At 35.5% G+C, this 784-nt stretch overlaps 1 protein-coding gene across 6 annotated transcripts in view; it reads right to left on the bottom strand.

The window, feature by feature from the left end:
* LOC119591899 (calcium uptake protein 3, mitochondrial-like) overlaps positions 1-784 on the bottom strand; it is a 50,562-nt gene that overhangs the window by 4,676 nt on the left and 45,102 nt on the right. For all 6 annotated transcript variants that reach the window (XM_037940647.1, XM_037940648.1, XM_037940650.1 and 3 more), the window contains one exon: positions 140-297. In XM_037940647.1, the coding sequence (XP_037796575.1) occupies positions 140-297 (158 nt within the window). The remainder of the gene's footprint in view (positions 1-139; positions 298-784) is intronic.

Below are 784 nucleotides of genomic sequence, written 5' to 3'. Positions count from 1 at the left end.
ACAAAAAAATATCCAGAATCCATGAACCCAGTAAAATATCAAGATCTATCTCACTATCCCATTACAACTATATAAAAAGAATAACAGGGAGGATGCATATGGCTAACAAAAACTCATACCTCTCGTATTGCTTCCTCACCTTGTGAAATGGGCTGGTCAGCAAGTGTGTACATCCTCATGGCAATAGCAAAGTCATCTAGTGTATTGAGGAACTGGCAGAAAGACTTGAACTCGGTGAATGTGATACCTCGACCCTCTGGGATGCGATCTAGCAATCTTTCCAGGTACATCTCGTACCTTGGGGAAGAAGAGAGCGCTGAGTTTGAGGTACTTCTTTTTCAGTTCATTTATGTTCAAAAAGCATGTTAACACATAGAGATACAAGGTGTTTTCTCTAACCATCAATGGCTCCTTTTTCTGGATTGTCTATTAGAAAATATAGAGAGAAAATATCTACATTTATACAATCTAAATAACACTGTCCAAATTCTAACCACTTCATATGACACAAACACAAATAAACATTCTAAACATTATTATATGCAACTTGAATATGAAATTCTGGTCCCAACATTAACCACATATCAACCCTATAAACTCATCTCCATCATGAATAATCTTATTGAGATCAATGAAGAATTTAGTCCTAAGCAACTTGGCAGACTTTCATATGACAGCTATTTTTTTTTATGTGAAGTGGCAGTACTGTGGAAAAAGCATAATGAAAAAAGGCTGTATGTATATTCAAAGGTAACATATCTTTTTAAGAGTGAAAGGATAGCAG

Source organism: Penaeus monodon, chromosome 29 (genome assembly GCF_015228065.2).
Source record: "Penaeus monodon isolate SGIC_2016 chromosome 29, NSTDA_Pmon_1, whole genome shotgun sequence".
Lineage (NCBI taxonomy): Eukaryota > Metazoa > Arthropoda > Malacostraca > Decapoda > Penaeidae > Penaeus > Penaeus monodon.
Note: the sequence above shows the minus strand (reverse complement) of the source record. Positions and strands in the feature narration are given on the sequence as shown.